This window comes from Drosophila miranda (assembly GCF_003369915.1).
Source record: "Drosophila miranda strain MSH22 chromosome Y unlocalized genomic scaffold, D.miranda_PacBio2.1 Contig_Y2_pilon, whole genome shotgun sequence".
Classification (NCBI taxonomy): Eukaryota; Metazoa; Arthropoda; class Insecta; order Diptera; family Drosophilidae; genus Drosophila; species Drosophila miranda.
The window spans coordinates 14724540-14742000 of record NW_022881614.1 but is presented as its reverse complement, the minus strand read 5'-3'; the positions used below and the strand labels follow the sequence as shown (position 1 = coordinate 14742000).

General features: G+C 46.9%; 2 protein-coding genes across 2 annotated transcripts; one reads left to right on the top strand and one right to left on the bottom strand.

Moving 5' to 3' along the window:
• Positions 1–682: 682 nt before the first annotated feature.
• On the bottom strand, positions 683–1690 carry LOC117193080 (pro-resilin-like; the record flags this gene model as incomplete). Its single annotated transcript, XM_033397808.1, has 1 exon — positions 683–1690. A coding segment is annotated over one exon (666 nt), but the record flags the coding sequence as incomplete, so codon positions are not given.
• A 61-nt stretch (positions 1691–1751) lies between these two features.
• Positions 1752–2691, top strand: LOC117194089 (casein kinase II subunit beta'-like). Its single transcript, XM_033398731.1, has 2 exons — positions 1752–2391; positions 2452–2691. Exons 1-2 carry the CDS (start codon positions 1841–1843, stop codon positions 2534–2536), a joined length of 636 nt encoding a protein of 211 aa, XP_033254622.1. The 5' UTR covers positions 1752–1840; the 3' UTR covers positions 2537–2691.
• Positions 2692–17461: the final 14770 nt, after the last annotated feature.

The following is a 17461-nucleotide window of genomic DNA, read 5'->3' as shown; positions in this document are numbered from 1 at the left end:
AAGGATCTCAGAACCTATAAGAGCCAGAGCAACCAAATTTGGTATCCACACTCCTGTGATATCGGACCTTGACCGTTTCGTGTCCAAATTTCGCCACACCCTTTTCCGCCCCCCCAAAGGACGAAAATCTGGGGCATCCACAAATCTCAGAGACTATTAAGGCTAGAGTAACCAAATTTGGTATCCGCACTTCTGTTAGATCTCACTATAAAACGTATATCTCAGAATTTCGCCCCACCCCCTTCTGCCCACACAAAGAACGAAAATCTGTTTCATCCACAATATTGCAGATTCGAGAAAACTAAAAACGCAGAATCATAAATAACGACCATATCTATCAGATTGCTGAATCTGGATCAGATCGGATCATTTTTGTAGCCAAAAGCAAGAAATCAATTTGCAGTGGCTACGCAGCGCCCGACGTCACGCTCAGACTGATTTTCTGTCTCTCTCGCACGCACTCTTTGTCGTGTCGTTTAAGATTAGCGGCGTCTGCCGGAGGAGAGCCATACTGACTTAGTATCGGGTGTAACTGTAGAGTTGCGGTGTCCGCAGAAACTCACAACGTTCCACCTCGTTCTGACTTTGTTTTATACAAAAATGCATCTTTATTCGTTTAATTATTAAAGAAATCTCATATGTATATGTGCGTATGTGTGCGTGGACTAACACAAATGAGGCGCTTAAACAAAACAAACGGCAAAAAATACAAAATGGAGCACGTGGCATAGAGACTGTGGTGGAGATAACAGAACAGCTGGTAGGGGGGAACGGAGCGCGCCTGGCTATGGCAAAAATGGCTGGCGCTCCACTAGAGGGAGAGATAGATAAAGAGACGAGCGGGAAAGAGATAGATGCAGTAAGACAGTCACTGTCAAACTGTTGAGGAACCGCTGCCCCTGGCAACGGACTTAATACTCGGCTAGGGATTATGCCAGCGATCCCACGAAGTAGATCGTATAGCTAGGGGTCGACTTAACTCGGTAACACACAGAAGGCATCTCTACTCTCCTCCTGCCTCCCTCTAGTAGCCGTTGAACTTGCCCTGCTGCGCATTGCTGTCGTAGCCGCCGCCATTGCGGCCATTGCCATTTCCGTTTCCATTGCCATTGCCGTTGCCGTTGCCCACCTGCTCGTAGCGGATGGTGGGGCGATAACCGTTCTGGTCAGCCTCGTACTCAACGATCTGCTTGCGACCATCGGGCAGGAGGACGTAGTAGCGGCCCACGGCAAGGTCGCCATCGCGGGACTCCATGTGGCCGAAGTCGTTGCCGGACTCGTAGTCCTGCACGTCGTACTTGAACTCGTACTTGGCCGGGCCGTACTGCTCCTCGTCGCGCTGTCCGTATCCATTGCCATTACCGTTGCCGCCGCCGAAGCCGCCGGCTCCGTTACCGTTCTGGCCCTTGAAGATCGCTCCGGTCAGCGCCGGGGCTCCATACTGGCTCTGGGGCTGGGCAATGGGGGCGCCGTAGCTGTTGCTCTGCGCCGCGATTCCGCCTCCATTTCCACCAGTGCGTTGGGGCGGCAGGTAGTTGCTGGAGGGGCTCTGAAAGCCCTGCGTGGGTGGCAGGTAGTTGTTGGAGGGCGCCTGCGGCGACTGGTTGGGGGGCAGATACTGGTTCTGGGGCACTGGAGGTTCCGCATGAGTCCAGGCGGCCAGGAAAACGAACAGCGCAATCGATGTAAAGCACTAGGAAGAATAAAAACAGCAAACATTAGCATTTTATAGGACCAAGTAATCCGCCCCAAGTAGCCCAGTCGGAAACTCTCCACCCAGCAAATACAAATCTAAATCAAATTATAGTTTAAGGATCCTTTAGGACATTTTGCTCCAGCTATGACAGACTCGGACGAGACAGCCTGGATCCATTGGTTCTGCAGGCAGCGCGGAAACGAGTTCTTCGCAATGGTGGACGAGGACTACATCCACGACAAGTTCAACCTTAACTTCCTGGACACGGACGTAAACAACTATCGCTGCGCTCTCGAGGTGATCCTCGACCTGAACAATGGCTCCGGCTCTGATAATGTGACCGATGCTGATGTGGAGGCCAGCGCCGAGAAGCTGTACGGCCTGATCCACGCCCGCTTCATCCTCACCAATCGCGGCATCGACTTGATGCTCGAGAAGTTCCAGAAGGGCGTCTTTGGCACATGCCCGCGCGTCTTCTGCCAGCGCCAGCATGTGCTGCCCATCGGCCTGAGCGACAATCCCGGTGACGAAATGGTGCGTCTGTACTGCCCCAAGTGTAGCGATGTCTACCTACCGAGGTCCGCTCGGCACGCCAACCTGGACGGCGCCTTCTTTGGCACTGGATTCCCCCACATGCTCTTCATGGTCAATCCGGAGCTGCGACCCAAGCGAGCAAAGGCCAAGTTTGTGCCCAGGTGGGTCCTCTACTCGATGTACCCTTTCCTTATTCATATATGAACCCTCTCACTTTCCAGACTGTATGGCTTCAAGATCCATCAGCTTGCATATCGCTCTGAGTCGCAAGGAAATCAAAAGGACTCGCAGGAAGTTGAGACCTAGAAGTGCCGCAATTGTGATCACACTAACTAAATTCCCCTTTTTGTTTGTGCTTTCTGTTCATCTGACTACCTACCCCATTAAGCTCCCATAATCATAATCATAATCGTAATTAGGCCTGCTCTGTGTGGCCCTATAAGCAATTGTTTCCACACATCTCGTCTCAATGGTCTGTCGTCGATTCTGGGGCATTGTACGTCTGCTTTTTATAGCTTTTAACTGGGACGTATGCAAATTTGGTGTAATTGTGTCGCTGATCAAGAGAAGGGCTACCTCGTGGTGCAACCTGTGGGAGAACCTCATCTGCATAGGCCGACTGGGATTGCGCCACACGTTTCCGAATGGTTGGCAAAAGATTGTCTAAGTAGAAGAGGGCCGTCAATGACTTTCATGCTTCATTGGCCTTAGTACGCTTACGCTCAGTACGCTTAGTACCGCTTCTGGCCGTCTTTTATCGCTGCCTGGTCATCTCTGTGCGAGTAGACTCCGTACTTGGGCAGTGGTTCGTTCTTCTTCCGCCACTCGAAGTTTTGTTTCATTTATGCATTGCAAAACATAGTAGCAGATGGTGTTACTTCCACTGCCATTCGGGGGCCCAAGTACTGGGATCGGCTGTCTTAATTGCTTCCCAGGTAACAGGAGAGCCCTGCTCATGGATGTTCTGGTTTCATCTGATCTTGTGCAACATCCGAGATAACAAACAAAAACAAATAAACAAAAACAGTAGCCCCCTACAACAAATGGATGATGATGGCAGCTTATGAAATTTATTATGCGGATCTCTGGCGGGCACCGCGGGCCGAGGCGCTTGATTAATCGCCCAGCTGAACTTGACTCTTGATCTGCCACCCATATTTATCGTTTTATCATATTCCGCTGATGTTTAGGCCAAGTTATAGGTTCGGGATGGCCAATACAAGCGCTGCTTCATTAGCTTGATAAGTTGTTTAATTGATCGATCGATCGATTGCTAAAAAATTTGATTCACCAAATTTGGTTGAAGAAAAATTAGCAGAAATTTGTGTACAACTTTTTTTGTACATTTTTGATCGATTTTTAAGTATGAGGAAATTTAGTTTAGTTCCCAAAATTTTGTATTGGTAGAAATAACCAAAATAGGAGATTTTATTTGCAGTTTCAATCACCGAATGAAGAAAGATTGACTTTAGAAAAACTTTCGAAAGGACTCTATGATAAATCCTCAGAATAAACCATTATATACGAGTATATACGTAATATTACTTATAGTATTCCGTATTATTCAGATGTCCTCTTTATGCACATATGTTCTCTTCTCGAAAGTTAAGTCTGATAAATAACATCCTCAAAACTTATAATTTTCATTATCACATTTTTTTAATCCTTATAATCCTGGCGTGATCCCCTGACCAGGATAATTCTTTGGAACACCACTGCACACCACTTGACACTTGATACGTTATTCGACAGTTCTTATAGTAGTATGTATAACACACAGGATCCCATCTCCCAATACGATGATGATGGGGATGTCCTACACGATATATACCTTCATTTTTTGTTGTCACTTGTTTGGGGGTTTTGGCACACACGAAACTTGTTTGTTTCCTCTGTGGAACTCTGCTTCTGGGGTTCTTCTGGCGAAGATGGTTGAACGGATTGTGATACTGAAACAATTTCGTAGGCCAGTATTTATATATGAAATGCGCTGCACCGCGACTCTGGCTGTGGCAGATCTCTCTAACGACGTGGTATCTCAGTCAGCGTCGACTGCGCGCCAAAATGTGTTTTTTTCGGAGTATTTCAATTTCGGTTTTCGAACAGCCACATCAAAAACAACAAAAAGCTCATTACAAAATAAATGCAATTCAAAACGAGGTGGAACGTTGTGAGTTGCTGCGGACACCGCAACTCTACAGTTATACCCGATACTAAGTCAGTATGGCTCTCTCCGGCAGACGCAGCTAATATTGAACGACACGACAAAGAGTGCGTGCGAGAGAGACAGAAAATCAGTCTGAGCGTGACGTCGGGGGCTGCGTAGCTACTGCAAATTGATTTGTTCCTTTTGGCTACAAAAATGATCCGATCTGATCCAGATTCAGCAACCTGATAGATATGGTCATTATCTATGATTCTGCGTTTTTAGTTTTCTCGAATGTGCAATATTGTGGATGCAACAGATTATCGTTTTTTGTGGGGGCGGAAGGGGTGGGGCGAAATTCTGAGATATACGTTTTATAGTGAGATCTAACAGAAGTGCGGATACCAAATTTGGTTACTCTAGCCTTAATAGTCTCTGAGATTTGTGGATGCCCCAGATTTTCGTCCTTTGCGTGGGCGGAAAGGGGTGTGGCGAAATTTCGACACGAAACGGTCAAGGTCCGATATCACAGGAGTGTGGATACCAAATTTGGTTACTCTGGCTCTTATAGGTTCTGAGATCCTTGAACTCATATTTTGCAATTGGCAAAACCGACCATGAAACCTGTGTGTTAGAGAGAGACAGAGCGAGAAAGAATGAAATTGTTTTCTTGATTCTGGCTATAATAATTATACGATCTGGTTCAGATTTTGCACTCTAAAGATATAGTCATCTTCTACGATTCTGAGTTTTTAGTTTTATACTATCTTTAAAAATGTGGATGCCACAGATTTTCGTCCTTTGTGGGGCGGAAGTGGGCGGGGCGAAGTTTTGAAATATTTTTGTAGCAGTGACATATCACAGAAGTCTGGATCCAAAACATCGTTGCTCTAGCTCTTATAGTCTTTGAGCACTAGGCGCTGAAGGGGACGGACGGACAGACGGACAGACAGACAGGGCTCAATCGACTCGGCTATTGATGCTGATCAAGAATATATATACTTTATGGGGTCGGAAACGATTCCTTCTGGACGTTACACACATCCACTTTTACCACAAATCTAATATACCCCAATACTCATTTTGAGTATCGGGTATAAACACTTCAGTAGAGGAAGCAAAGGCACAGAGGTACAGCAGCAGACGAAGAGCATATTTCTCTCCGGGCTCACGAGAGTTAGAAGACGATAAGCGCATTGGAAACGAGTATTTTTTGACAGGTGAGGCAAATTACAATAGTAATTCCAACATTTACCGAAACCCAATTCTCGTTGTCCTAGAAATCCCATTCGGTTACACAGAGAGAGACCCGAAAAACGGGAATGCCTCACCTTACATTGCTAGGCTTTGGCTAAGCCGAAGCTGTGAGAGAGAGGAAGATCAGGCCAGTGGTTGGAAGGCGATAAAGAGCGGGGAGGGGGTTTGTTATAGTAAACTACTTTGAAATTGAAGCGCCAAACATTTTAACGAACACGAAGGCGGGGGTTTGGCTTCGGCTACAGCGAAGATGAGCTTCCCAGGCACTCGGGAAATGAGACGGGTAGCAGGAGAAGAGTAATATGTAATGTGCGCTCCTTCCACTAAAGGCCATAAGCATTTGCTGCTGCCGTCGCTGCTGTTGTCGCTCATGTAATAGCAAAAACAGTTATTTGTAATGGAATTAGTCATACAGCTGGCAGCGACGCCGACTGCGATGCCGGAAGCAAAGTGAGCGGAGCTCTGCCACGGCAACTCTGCGACTCCACTCGCTCCACGCATCTTCAGTCGCCGCTGAGACAGCAGCGGCAGCGAAACTTTGCCAAAGACAAAAGACTCTTCAGGCTGGAAAGGCTGCCCGGCTGGGGCTGTAAACCGTAATCGTAATCCGAAATGTTCTCCATGTTTTGGGTAATAGTAATACCCCAACAAATTGTTTCCCTTTAGTGCGTGGGAGTCTCGGTGGGATTTTGTTTCGGTTTCTGTACGATTTAATGAGCCGGATTTTGCGATAGATCTCACAGATGTGTCGACATGGATTCCAGGCGGATGATCGCTGGGGAGGGCGAGCGCAATTGCAGTTCCCAGAGATTTGATGATAAGCGCATTATGCGAGTGGTTTAGTTTTTCTATAGTTTTCTCCAAAGATTTGCTCTATGAGGATTATTTGAAAGAAGTGGAGTAGTGGACGAAACATTCCCGATCTTATCTATTTAAATATATTAAATATGACATATGATCTACAGTGTAATGTGATCAAAATCTGTTTTGTAATAGCTACTTATCGCCGGAAAGCTCCCTTGCATAACACTAAGAAATGCTCGATAAATACTCGAAAAGTACTCGTAATTCAATATGTTTGCTCCCTCAATGGACTCCCTCAACGAGTGGGCGTAGCATCCATCACGATCAGCAAATACTTGCTCGTATTTCCTTGGCCAATTGCCTTTGTCTCTTTGGCTCATTTCTTGCCCATTTCGCGATCGAGATCGAGTGCGTGGCAAATGATTATTGACTTTTTGGCAAACATTTTGCTACAACGGTTAGGGGCACTATTGTTGTGGTTGCCGCTGATTATTTGATTATTTGGCACGGGCTGACTTTCACAATTTTTACGATCAGTAAGCCCCAAAGGCCAGGCGCCGCCCCACCCCATAAATGAGCTGGTAATGAATGGAGGGAGTGGAGTGAATTGCACTGCCAGGAGGAGATGCCCCATGGACGCCATGCCCCAGCTTCCTCCATGCGAATTCCGGCAAGTGTTTCTGCAACTAATGCCGCGACCTTGCCACCAGAGCGAATAATAAAACTAAATTAGAGAATAAACTCCACAAAAGTTTTGTAATAGCGAATATCATTTGGAATTATATTTGCAAAAAAGAAAAACTATAACATCCTAAGGTAACATTATAATGGTTAATTTCATTGAATATACGAGTATGCGCCTGACTCTTGAATTTGGAAAACAAAACAATTAAATAAAACTTCGTTTGTGCCGCATTCCACGGAGCCATAACTGAGATTCATATTCAATAGCACTCCATGAACAACTTGAGATCTGTTTTCTGTTTCTGTTTTGGGTTTTCAGTCTCTTCTGGGGGTTTCTGTTCATATTTGCAATCATTTTTCCAGCACATTAAAAAATCATTTAATTTCCTGCATCGGCTAATTTACATTGAACGTCCCCCGACATGGGGACGGGGCGCAGGCGGAGACAGCTGTGGTGTGTCGATCTCTAGAGAGGGCTAATGCTAATGGCACCCAGCCAAAGCCAAAACCAAAACCAAAAAGACAATGACTATCGGTAATTTCCTGATGGTTTCTCCAGTGCTGCGGACGGGGAGGACCTTGAAATACTTACAACAATGTGTATCTGTATCGCGGTCCAGATCTCTATCTGTGTTTGTTTTGTAACCTAGAATGCTGACGAGTGGAACGTAAACGTATAATTTAAATTAAGCTACGATAATTTCTGATGCAATGCCCCCCAGTCGGAGCCGCGGAACCACGGCCAAAGAATCAATTAAGGCATCTTTTGATGTAAATTGCGCCGCACTTCAAAAAATGATCAAAAATCTCCATCACGATGATCTCTAGGAGGTGTTCGGGGCGCACAGCAGATGAGACTGCGGTTTATTTCGAGATTTTCGCACTTTGACGACCGACTGCATTCTTGGCCCGATGCGAAGGTCGTTGCCTTCTGCCAGAATCAGAGTAAAAGTTGATTGACTCACGGCTATAACGCACAGATTTGACATTTTCAGCTGAACTCGTGGGTAAAGGAGCGGCCAGTGGGTGTAGGGCGGGGTGCGTGGTGCGGGAGAGGCAGAGGAAATATCCCATTTTCAGGTTAAGAATGAAAATCATCAGTTAAATCGATAAGATGTATTCGATAACTGGATGCAGTTGATGCTGAACTTCAAAGGGAAGGACGAAGGATGGACGATCAAACCATTAGATCAAACCAACATATTTCCTAATAAATCCAATCATATATGAATAAAAATCAATAGCATTCTATGCAATTGATGGACAACTTCCTAAAGAATTTGTCGATGACATTCCATCAAACTGTATGGCCTGCGCTCAGCTCAATCAGGCGAAGGTCAGATCTTGGGAAATCTCGAGATCTGCCTGAGGAACCTGAGGAACGCTCAACTTAACTTTGGCATTTGAGCGATGGACTCGATCTCGGCTACGCTCTGCACTCTGTCTACACCACGATGGCTGTCATAAAAGATGCATTCACAGAGCACTCCATAAAGTAATTACCCTCGCGCCTGCGCCTGCGCCTTGGCCCGGGACCGAGCTCGAGCTTGAGCCGGGTTTGCAAAATTGCCAAATTAGTTGTTGCAAGTACCTCTCATTCATGGAATGGAGCATTCTGTGCGCGGCATAATTAAAACGTATGCGAAGCAATTAAACTTGAAACAGAATAGATCTCAATCAGTGGCAGCCGGCTTCTGCGATGATTGATGTGTCCCACAGTCGGACAGAAGAGAGTGGAGCCTCTGAGCAAACAAAAGCGTCTAAACCTTGCATTTTGTGGGCGATGGGAGCATCGGTCCACTGATTTATTTACGGCCCAAGCGGTCATAAAAATAGTTCCCACTGCATCCGTTGAATCCGTTGCAGCCGGCCAAGGCAGCAGAAATGATTGTGTGGCAGCTACCGAACAAATTTTTTTTTCCCAAGCCATTGGAGAACGTTCGATGAGTGCGTGCTCTGGCGCGGAGTCATCGGCGCGCCGCTTGCCAAATCGCAGGTCAATGAATAGGTGAGGATATGGTCCATTGTCTCGGGAATTTCACATGGGAAAAGGGAAGGGAAGAGCCATGTAGTTATCTTTGTCCGCCGAGCAGCTAATCCGCTTGCCAAATTTAACGTGTGGATCAACTCGATGCCACTTGTAAGAACTCGACCGAGTCTACATCCTCATGCGTGGGGGTCAACCTGTTTGAGGTCTTTGATTGGCAGTTTCTGCGGGCCTACCCACAACAAATCACATCACCTCACATCACATCGCATCGCATCACAGCTCATCCACAAGAGCCCCGAGACGATTGGTAGAGATTCCAAGATAAATCAGCGCACATGTTGATAGACAAACAGAAATGATTACGATTCTCGCACTTGATATGTACATCGATTGATCCAACTTCCGCCATTGTCAGCCAGCACTCGATCCGAGAAGAAAAGGTTATGCCATGCTCTCCATCTGATGCTGAACCCATCCCATCCTTGCCCCGTCGCACTGACATTGAAACTCTGACACGCTGGATCGAGGAGGGAGCCATGACTTTGGGCTCGTTCGTAATTCATTTGAAATTGAATTGAACTTTGAGTCGGGGCTGCACAGTGGTTCGGAAAGCAGATATAATTAACCTTAATTTAATGGCTAAATCCCACTTTTATTGATTTTAAATATCCACATCTTTGCCCCACTGTGCAGTTGCTCACAGCTCACAGCTCGATTTTTGGTGCTGAAGTTTATAAAACAATTAAACAACAAACACAAAAGCTAGATGAAAACCCGAAAAGTGTAATAAAGATCATGAAGTGCGGCACCAACACCACCACCACCACCACCACAAGAAGAAACTACACAAAAGCCCAAGTATTGATGGAATTTTCGTCAGGGTAAGGGGTGAGCTCCAATACCAATTCCCATTCCAGCTCCGGCTCCCACTCCCATCTCAGTGGAGGGAAACGAAACACATTCAGTTTCGGGCAGGCCAACAGTAGACCAGAGCAGAGCATAGCAGATGATTGTGCAAGATTGGGGCTGGTCGGGGCAATGAGGCAGTGGGTCGCACCGGGTCGGACTTTTACCCAGTAGAACACGTCTCGTTATGCGCATTAACGGTGCTGGGAAATTGTGGGAGCTGGATCCGAGAGCATAATTCGTATCATTTGCATATGCAGCACGGATGCCTGATCTGGCATCTGGTCCGCTCTGGCGGAGTCCCCCCTTCAATTGTGAGTAGCCGAGGCTGTCACTATCACGAATGCACTTTGGCGGCGGGGATTGGATCCGCTTCAGAGTGGAAGTCGATCGATCATTATCACCCCCTGAACGATTGTAACATAGATCGTCGTTGATCTTCATCTGTTTAGAGCACTCGTGCTCTCGGAAGTCAAATGTCAAGGCACATCCTTTCTTCTTTTGCATATCGCTGCAGAATATTGTTAGCTATCGACCCCCAAACAATTAATAATCACTCTTCGGATAATGAAAGCTTTGCCAGCGATGCCGATGCCGCCGGCCAAGTGATTATGAAAAGACGAAAGAGCTTACACGGGATGAAATCTTTGCGATACGCAAATGGGGCATCCAAAACGATGTACAGCTCTGGAATCAGAGGGTTTTGGGGTTAAAAGAACAAGAAAAAAAACTATGGAAAGTATTCACTCTTATCGCGAGTTTGGGCACCGCATATACATTAAAGATCGTTTGGCACTTGCTGTTTGTGGAGCAAAAAGCCATTTGAAATCAATTTGAAATCGAATGGAGCGCCATTGGAGAGCGCCCTCATCGGTGGAGCAATTGTTTCACCGAAAACTAATTGCTTGGCCTCAAAAAGTCCGCGAGTATCTGACGGATACTTGGACGGATCTTGGCGACGATTAGTTGTGGTCCTAATTTCGGATTCAGCGATAAGAGCCCGCAACCTTGAGAGACTTGACTCATCTGAAAGATACAAGATACCAGACACTTATGCAACAATCATTTGCCAATCATTTGCCGTAATTGTAATTGAATGTGAATAAATTCCTTTGGCATTTTCGGGGGAAAGTAAAGTCGGCTTGTTTATTTGCACTTATCTCCGCAATTGATTCGCCATCGAAATCAATAAACTCTGACAAAATTATGCCACATAAATCAAACGCATTGTGAAGCACCGCAGTCGCTTCCTTGAAGAGCCACGAGGGCATCTCCATGACCGCCATCCCATCTGTTTCTCTGTGTGGGAGCTGCGGATGCTACGAAGCTGGAACTCAGTGGGGTTGGGGTTGGGGATGAGGATGAGATGTGTTGCGTCGCATCTGCAGCCTCACGAATCTCGGAATTTATGATTTTCTACTGATGTAATAATAATCATGCACAGCCCCAGACGACAGGTGAAAAATTGTTACAATTTGTTGGATTTGCCAGTCACAACAACGTGATGCGGCCCCTCGCTGCACTCTGCAAATGCAATCCCTGACTCTATGCTGTGGCAGTTTGCAACCGTTGCCTCTGCCGCAGGCAATGCTGATTTTCAGAGTTTTAGAATGTGTAGTTCGCTGGGCTAACTAGATATGCACGTATCGGCCGCACATTATTTATGGCTCTGGGGACGACTGAAAACTGCACAGATTGTGGGGGCTTGAGACTGGTGTGAAGGAATGCAGGAGAAGGGAGCAGCCTTGAAATGTGGAGCAACTTATGTTCGTTGGTTGCCCAACCCGAAAGAGACCCATCTGCTATCAATGGACACTTTTACCCATTATGACCATTAGCGTAACCACATCCGGGCCGGGCCCAATCTAATGGGGAATAACGATAACCCCACCGAACCCTCGTACTTCGTAAGCTTCTCTGGTCGCACTCCGATGCGAGGTTCAGGTACACAATGTGAAGGCCAGACTTTGTTTTACCATCAGTGCCATCAGTGCTGAGACACAGTCAATCATTCTGGCGACCTTGTCGACTTGAAGCCGGCTCCGGATCGCAACCCCAAACGTGCTGGCTTCTGTGTGAAAATGTGTGAAAATCAAACAATGATCAGCACTGTCCCCGTCATTCAAAGGCAGGAATCCGCAGATCAGATGGATTACAAAAGGTTCTCGCAAAGGTTCTCAGTTCGATGCCCCACTCCGCCGAACTCCAAAGCAGACAGCGGCAAATAGTGTAGGATTATGTGCAAGTGTATCGCAAAGATGGCATGCCACATGTGAGCTCTTGTCTGGGGCGCCGCTTGTGCTCAAGTGGCAGCCACCAAAAATAAAGAAAAACTCAAGACTGACGGACGGGGACTTGAAAGTATCTATCTATCTATTAAAGCAAGCGGCGATGCAATTTTGAGCTTCATCTTCGACTAGTAATCAAAAGTCGGGGACTCCACTTACTAGTACATTGCTGCAACACGCAAGCAACTCCACAAAAATGAGACGCCAAAGCAGATTAATTATGGAGCCAGAGGCTGTGTCTGAGGTTGAGTCTCAGCCGGGCCGACAGCCAGAAGGAAGCTTAGGAAGCAATCTTGGCTCAGTTTTGGCGCAGGTGAATGTGCTGAATGCCACCGCCAGAGCCACCGCCAGAGCCAGAAGTTGGGGGCAGGCAGCGTCGTCTATTTGTTGAGTGTTTGACATATGATTTTTGCTAAATGAAAAATCTTTCGAGTCTCCATCTCGGTACTGGCAGAATTTTCGTAATGATTTCGGGGCTCTTGCGAAAAAATCTTTTATTTGGCAGCGATTCTTTCACAACCCAAATTCAAGGCAGATCAACGGATCTCTATCTCCATCTGCAGCTATCCACCTGCCACACACAGCAATAAGAGGCTGACGGGAAATCAATGAGCATAAATAAGATTAGAGCGGGAGCAGAGCGCAGAGGGATCTTAATGCTGGGCACTAAATAGCGGTTTAATTGGCACCCAGAAGACCCAACACTGGTGGTGGTAACAATGCCCTCCCTGCCTGCGGGGAAGGATACAATCGTCAGATTGCGGGTATGACGAGGCATAATTGGGCAAGTGCATCTGGTGCATAATGATTGAAGAAAATGGAGAACGATTTATGAGGAAATAGACAGGAATATGGGTTGATCGCTATTCCTTGGCTGGTGTTGATCAGAACAAATTAACATTCTGGTGACCCAAAGATACTACAAAATGGTGACCCCGAGAGTAATGAAGAAGCTTCCTCCCTACACCTCTTCCATTATTCTCATCCCACCGACTCCACCTCACATTCGATCCCCGTCAAAAAAGACAGTATCGGAATAGCAATCGATGCAGAGAAATCAATTAGTTGAGCAGAAATTGCTCTTGCATAAGTGGCAGCTTACTTAATTGCATTCAATTAAAGTACCTAATTAAATTGGGACTCGATGTTGTCGGGTGTCGGGGCACCTGGAAGGGTCTTGACTTTCTAACCACTATGAGGGCTCTCTTCTGCATGAATTTCGCTCTCGTTCGAGTATTTTAGTGGGCCGCGTAACCAAAACCAAAACCAAAACCGAAACGCGAAACCAATTCAATTCAATCCAATCGCATCCCATTGAAATCCAGTTGGGTTCGTGGCTCTTCTCTCTGGTGTTGGGAATTTTTTGGTGGCTGTTGGCACAGCAGTCGAGATCTCAGTACCCTAAACATTCACTTTTATCTACGAAATGCAGTCACCCAATTTCTTGCCGCTACTTGATACAGTTTTGTGTGCGGACAAGGTCGTTTGCCGTCTGTCGTTCGACGATCGACGATCGAGAGCCGACTGTCTGTGTCTGTCAGCCCCCTAGTTTGTTGTTTGTTTAGTGGGGTTTATGCAACACACATCTTCACAATTGGTAAGGGTAATTGAGATCGGGAGCAGGCTGTCAGTGGGTCAGTCGGTCGAACGAGCTGGTGCAACTGCAGCAGCTCCTCCTTCTCCGTGGGCCCTGTCAATGTGTCATTCCCAGCCTTGGACACTCTTACTTTTCACCTATCAGAGACAGACCCTTTTCTCCCATCCTCAAGTGGGCTACTTACGATTAATTACACTCGAAACCCGGCCCAGCTCGATGGCAAATTTCTTCGACTCCGAGTGGGTCCGGCCTTTGTGTGGCATGCCCATGATAATTATCATAATAATGGAGCGTTAAATGGGGCAGCATCACACAACCACATCAAAGTGGCGCCAAAGGGCATCCGAAATAATGCGAATTTGTATCTGTATCTATTTATTGTGCCTTTCTCACAAGCCGCCGCGCCGCGCCGCTTCCATTTTGAAGTGCTTCCAAAAATAATCCACCAAAAAGATCGAAGACTTTGTACCGTTTCGTTACCGGGGTACGTGGTACAAGGGCCGAGGGACGCGTTAGAGGTGTCAATATGCAAATTGGCAAGGGACGATCCATGATTGATCATCCATCCATCCACCAATTGGACGGCAATTATGCATGCATGTTTGCAGATTCGGTTTAAGATTCGAATCCGACAGACAACGGTGCGTATGCGTGACGGGTTTGGGCATGGGAATTGGGTAAAGGTTGCTAATTCTCTCAGGAGTGGAGGCTAAGGCGGTTTGATCACGCTAAAAAGTAGATTCGGTAATTTTTCGGACTAGCATCCATTCAATTCATGCAGTAAAGCAAATCAAATTCTAGATCATAAATATGAGGAAGCAGCTTACTCTTATCTCAAATGCTCAGATCAGAGCCATTCTCAGGTCTGTTGCGACCCGCAATATCATTAACTCTGGCACATCCATCATCCGAGAGATTCGCAATTCATATGCACAGCGGGTGGTTCTATGGTCTCAGCCGAGTCGCTCCCACTCTCGCAGCCGCACAGCGCATTCCCCAGCGCTGCGAATCTTCACACTTTGGCCATTAATTTGTCCAGAGTTTCCCAACATATCAGTGCTCATCTGCTTGACCAACCCAAGTGCCTGCCCTTGCCGGTGCCCTGCCCTGCCCTGCTGCGCTCCCACTTAATGTACTTTTTATTTAAATTCGCTGCTAGACAAAAGAGGCAACCATTCGGCTGCACTCGACTCTGGCGGCGAATTCTTAGCAACAATTTGCTGCTCCAATTAAGCTCCAACAAGCTCTGCTCCTGCTGCCACTGCCGTTTCATCGTCTTCTGCTTCTTCTGGCCAAGAGTGAGTACATTCATCATGCGGTGATTTATGGCGCCCACGCCACTGCCATCGCCTTCGACGCAAGTGCTCACGTTTTTCCACAGCGAAAAGAAGCAGCAGCAGCCGTAGCTGCGCGTGTGGGCAGCTCCCCACTATCCAGCACCATCTCCATCTCCAGCCTCAGCACCAGCATTGTTATGCTCTGTTAGCCATTTTAGAAGCGTGTGGAAATTAAACGATGTGGCAAGACTCCAACAAATTGCTGCTGTGGGCGTTGGAGGTGCAACAGCAGCAGTAGCAGCAGCAGCACTGTCGGACTCCTCTCTGGAGTTCCGCTTGGAGCAGGTGCCAAAATCAAACCATATTATCCACATAAAACATAAATGAAGAAACCAAAGAATCCACCATCCAAATGCACACACTCCAATGAGTTTATTAAGCTGCCACCAGAAGCCGAAGCATCAAAAGCGAAGAAGCTGCAACAGCCAAAGAGAAGTAACTGCAAAAGAGTTTTACTAAATAAGTGGACAATCTTTGTGGATTTTCGGTTTTTGTGGTGCCGCAAATACACTTGTGATAGTGAGATATTACAGGAGTCTGGACACAAAATCTGGTTGCTCTAGCTCTTGTAGTTTCTGAGACATGGCTATATCGTCTCGAATATTGATGCTGATCAAGAATATATATACTTTATGGGGTCGGAAATGCTTCCTTCTGGGAGTTACACACATCCACACATCAGCAGACTCCCTGCGCTTTCCGATCACCTGGTACCTGTAAATCTATTTCCTTTCAGCTACAACACCTACACATCTTGTCAGATAGGAGACGTGCCATGGATCATAAAAACCCCCCGGATCCTAGACGAAGAAGAGGACTTTTTTCTGGATTCGGTAATCAAAACTTGTTTGGGGCCTTATCCCAAAGTCGGCAACCGCCATCTCATCAGCAATCATCGCTTGTCGAAATCAAATCCAATCCCCGCCGCTAATGCTCGCCAGACATTCAAGATCTGGGAGATGAGTTCATTTTGGTTGCCACTTCATACAACGGACAGCCTGGTGTAGCGCTTGTAGCAGGGAATGCTAAGTTTTTTGTGGCGCCATCTAGTGCTCAGAGTGGCAGGTGAACGACAGGTCAAGGGGAAACCAAAAAGACGGTAACAGGTCAAAACGTCAGGCTATCTCTGTTGAAAATGCATCCAGGGACCTGTTAGAGGATTTGCCGCCAGAACGTTGGCGTCCCTATCGGCTATTCCCTCGTGAAAGTCAATTGAGTCGGTTGCGTATCGGTCCGACGGAAAGGAAAAACCAAGAATTTAGTGAAGAGAAAAACTCTAGGGAATCTAAATATCTAAATCCAAGATTCGACTGCGAGATTCTTGGTTGAAGGCGAGTGGGCTATGTAGTCGTCAGAAGCCGTATAGCGCTGAGTCCGGTTGGGGTAAGTGCTGCGGGAAGAGAAGAGAAGGTCTAAAGGAGAATAAAGAGTTGTCCCATTTGTAGTCTTGGCGCTTAGTAAATCGAGTTAATCAGTGCGGATTCGATCGGCCAAGGAAGCCAGCCAGCAAACAACAGCAGCCGCAAGCCTAACAAAGTGGCGTTTAAACCTTTGGGACTGTCTGGAAAGCGCTAAGCCATCGGAGAAGCGAGCGTGGAAGCAGAGGGAGAAGACATTTGGGGAACGCTCGGTCCCCCCAAGCGGCTAGCTTCCCGAGGCGTTGGCGTCGGCACTTTAGTAGTCGAGCGCGACGCGGCAGATAAGGAGGGCCCGTCCCTTGGTCGCGAGCAGATCGGCGGAGAGAAAGTGTCAATCTAGCACCGTCGGAGATTGGCCGTTTGGCCTTTTCTTTGCTTTCGCGTACCTTTCACCAAGAATTTGTGCTGTTCCCTTTCGCCCAGGAAAGTCGGGAGAAAGAGAATAGGAAAAAAAGAGGAAGCAACGGATTGACGGAGTAATTGTATTCGTGTTTGTAAATGTGTAATTAATTATGATTTCTATGCGGAGTTAATTAGGAGAGAATTAGATTTGATTCCGGTAGTGGCTTCTCGTGACTCTCGCCGATCTGCAAATATGATTTCCCCCAACCTTGTGCCCATTTAAGTGTTCTTCCACCACAGCAGCTTTAGGTATTCATCGAGGAAAGCGCTTTCGCCGATGGAGCCATAAACTGGAGAAAAGGTATGAGTGGACTTAAATTCTGTTATTGATAAATTACAACTTGAAACAAGGGAACTAGGGCCGGTCGGGAGTGAGAGGGAGAAGTGCCCACTCGAATTGGT

Bases quoted from the DNA above. Each gene is read 5' to 3' on its own strand.
- LOC117194089 (XM_033398731.1), top strand. From the start codon at position 1,841: ATGACAGACTCGGACGAGACAGCCTGGATCCATTGGTTCTGCAGGCAG. The intron at 2,392-2,451 runs GTGGGTCCTCTA...CTCACTTTCCAG, and splicing joins AAGGCCAAGTTTGTGCCCAG to ACTGTATGGCTTCAAGATCC.